The 3,820-nt window shown below is 39.0% G+C and overlaps 1 protein-coding gene across 1 annotated transcript in view; it reads left to right on the forward strand.

Moving 5' to 3' along the window:
• The window catches only part of LOC144979237 (uncharacterized), a gene marked incomplete at its 3' end in the record, with an annotated part of 269,055 nt that extends 265,242 nt beyond the window's left edge, over nucleotides 1–3,813 (forward strand). The window contains exon 5 of the mRNA XM_078925845.1: nucleotides 2,560–3,813. Within this exon, the coding sequence (XP_078781971.1) occupies nucleotides 2,560–3,813 (1,254 nt within the window). The remainder of the gene's footprint in view (nucleotides 1–2,559) is intronic.
• Nucleotides 3,814–3,820: the final 7 nt, after the last annotated feature.

Raw genomic sequence — 3,820 nt, forward strand, 5'->3', positions numbered from 1 at the left:
ACGAAAGAGTGAAAATGGAGAGGCTTCGTATGGGAACAAAACAGAACAATACGAAACCTCTCCATTTTCACTCTTTCGTTAGTATGTTATGTCCATACAGCCATACCCTGAAAAGAAAAAAAAACAAAAAACAATAAAAAATAAGTTTTAAAAATTTTGGCCAGAAAAATTGTCCTTCAAATATCGATTGATTATAATAATAACACTCATCTTGTCAAAAACTCCCAAACCTGAGATTTCCAGAGAACTCTAGACTAGTCCCCAGGTTTGAGAGTTTTCTACAAGTTGAAGGTCATTGTAATCGGTCGATATTTAGAGGATGAGTTTTCTGGCCAAATTTTTTGTTTTAAAAATTGTGTTCATTTAGATTTTGGCAGTAGTATTAGTATCTACTTGTATTTATATTATATTAACCCAAACCAAGGGCAACCACCTGCCTATCAATCAGCGTGACAAGGGCAGATAACCCATTTCCTTGATCTTCCTGTTTGGGGCTGGGTTGTCAAACTTGCTTTACCCCACATTCCGCACGGCCGCCAATACATTTCAATTATTTTGCCTTCTCCGCGAACATAACTTGCAGTAGAAGCCAGTTAAACCGACATTCAAAAGATCAAGTTGTCCATAAAAATGTTTTTTAAAAATTAAAGCACTGTGACCAGAGGGGGTCCCAATAGCTCAGTTGATAGAGCACTCGCTTCACACCCAAAGGAACCAAGATCGGTCCCAGGTGCAGTCGAGATTTTTTTTTCTTCTGACCCCCCCCCCCCCCCCCCCCCCCCCCCCCCCCCCCTGTCCACCCAGCAGTGATTGGGTAGATTCTTGTATTTTTCTTTCTTGCTTTGTCTGGCACCTTTCATACACACTTGATCAGTTCTTTATCCAGAAATCCTATCACAATCCCATCCATATATTTAAAAAGTAGTCCATCGTTGTAAACACGACAACCAATAATGCGGGTGGTTGGATGGGAGCATCACCCTTGAATCGTATACCTATGATGTTCGCATGGGTGTACGATCCGATAGTGATGTCGTTTCTTCTTCTCTTTACTAGCCTATCCTGCTTCTTTGGTTTGTGATTGTATTTTTGACAGGGGATATTTTTTTTCTGTAAATCTTCTGCCTGTTTGTTCTTGGTTATTTATAATTTAGCTTATGATATCTTTAGGTCATGATTTTGATTTACATTTGTACTATTTTTGTTAGATTGCTTGTTTTTTTTTTGTTTCAGCGGTCTCTCATATAACCTCAATTGTGTTGGAAGAGACCTAAAGCAACAAACAAACAAACAAACAAACAAAAAAAACAACCAATAATAAACAAACAAAACAATCACAAACGCACAGTCCAACGGGATGACTTTGCCTCTAAATATGTGGACAAATTTAATTGTATGTAGATTTCTTCTAACAGTTATTTCTTTTGATAAAAAAAAGCAAGTCCTCCCACAAGGGAAATAACTGCAACAAGCCTGAGAATACTCAAAATGCTCCAAAATCAACAAACGCCAAGTCACCCCATCTGACGGTATCGTTGTTGGTTCAAGTAGTACAAGGTTAACCCTATTCCTGCACTGTGTTTAACAACCCCGATTCCTGCACTGTGGGATGAGTACACATGTACCCAGACTCTCATATAAAGAAAAAAACCTCAACAATAATAATAATAATAATAATAATAATAATAATAATAATAATAATAATAATAATAATAATAATAATAATAATAATAATAATAATAATAATAATAATAATAAGCATATTTATATAGCGCCTTTCGTCGAAACCTTAAAGGGCTTTTTAAAAATTTTTAAAAATTCAAATACAATTCAACCAAAGTATCAAAACAATTAAGAGCATAAAAGGGCATCAACACATCATCAATATAAATGTCACATAAAAAACATTTAAAATTCAATTAAGTAAATATTTCCTGAAAAGATATGTTTTCAGGGCTTTTTTGAAAATGTCTATTGAGCTCGAGAATCTCACAGATTGAGGGAGATCATTCCAAATCGTGGGTCCGAATTTCATAAGAGACCTATCACCAATACTTACTTTACAATATTCCTATTCCTATTCCTGCACTGTGGGGTACAAATGTACCCCAGACTCATAAGAGCAATTTAATCTTTATATTCCTATTCCTGCATTGTGGGGTACTTATGAACATTATACTCTATGAGAAACATATAAGTACTGTATGTATTCCTTTTTTTTCAGCACAATAAATGCATTTTAGAGTAATGGAATTTTATTTTAACCCTCTCTTTACCACCTGCAGTAAAACCGTCACATTTGTTACGACACAATATACACTTTTTTTATTCAGATATATTTTTTACATCACAAACTTTGAAGAATGATCTTTGTTTAATTGACAAGAACATATATTTATTTTGTAGAGAGCTTGTTTGAGTCTAAAATATCAATTTTTCTGCTTGGTAAGTCCTGTCATTTTAGGAAAATACTCTAATACCATCGGTAAGGAGAGAGATAATATTAATCTAATTTCTGTACAAGGTTAACTAATTTGTTTCCCTCATTTATTCCCACAGGTATCAGACGCCCTAGAACCTTCAGAGACGACACCGATCACCACTTCACCATCCACATCATCAACGATAACCACACTCCCTGCGTCACCAGATGCCATGAACTACGATTTTTTGCGACAACAACAGCAGCAACAAGAACAAGAACAAGAACACCAAGACCAAAAACAGCTCCAGCAACAGTTAGAACTGGAAGAAGAGCGGGAAAAACACAAACAGGAAATTGAACAGCTTCAGCAACAGCTGCAACAACAACAGGAAGCAATGACCAGACTACAAGCGCACACGCATGCGCAGCAAGTGCAAGCTAATCTCCTGACCACCTCGTTGCGCACCAAGCTGCGCAGAAAGGACCAAGAGTTGAAAACCCTCAAGGTCCACCAAGAAAACAATATGTCCGTCATAATCTCACACCTTTTGTTTCTTGAAGGACAAATGCAGAAGGACCAGAAGGATGTCAACGATGTTCTAAACGAGAAGGAAGACGTCGTGCGCCGTCAGAGAGCCGCCATTGAAGATCTCACCGCCAGAAACTATCGCCTTCTCCAAGCTCTCAAAGAAACTCACGGATATGGCTCAACCGATAACGGGATTTCCCGATCAACGAAACCGCAAATCGTGATGCAAAACGGAAACTATTCCATCCAAGACCACGGGAATAAAGTCGTTCTGAGAGGGAATAAGGGTGAAAAGGGTGGGGAGAAAGATTCGAAAGAGAAAAGGTCGAGCTCGGGTCAAAAGGTCAGGTTCAGTGTCATGAAAGACAAACTCCGTCGCCATAAGAGCAGTTTGGAATTGTACCAATCCGAACCGCTGGAGCCTCTCGTGGAAGGAAAGCTACGCTGTTTCGGGAGTGAGGAGAATTTATTGGACGATGATCGACCGAATTTGTACATAAGAAGGCGAATCGGAAGCGACAGCGATGACAAAAGACTTCGATACGGTAGTCTCGTTGACTTCCCGGACGATCTCCGAGAAGTCGACGAGTCTGTTCACGACAGCCCGGACAGTTGCTTCGGAGAGGAGTCGACTTCCCTGGAAAACATTTACAACTCCGATTCCTACATTTATTCCCCGTCGTCCACACCAAACGGAGATTCTAGATTCCATCACCACAATCATAGTATGCATAACAACAATAACCACAACAGGCACTCCACAAATTCCTACGGTTTCAACGAACTTTCCAAATCTCGTTCAGTCCCGCAATCTCTCCCCACCGTTACAGAAAACGACGGAAGCGGATCCTCCAATTCCTCCTCTC

This window comes from Berghia stephanieae, chromosome 9 (assembly GCF_034508935.2).
Source record: "Berghia stephanieae isolate SIO BIC M18660-M18661 chromosome 9, UCSD_Bste_1.3, whole genome shotgun sequence".
Classification (NCBI taxonomy): domain Eukaryota; kingdom Metazoa; phylum Mollusca; class Gastropoda; order Nudibranchia; family Aeolidiidae; genus Berghia; species Berghia stephanieae.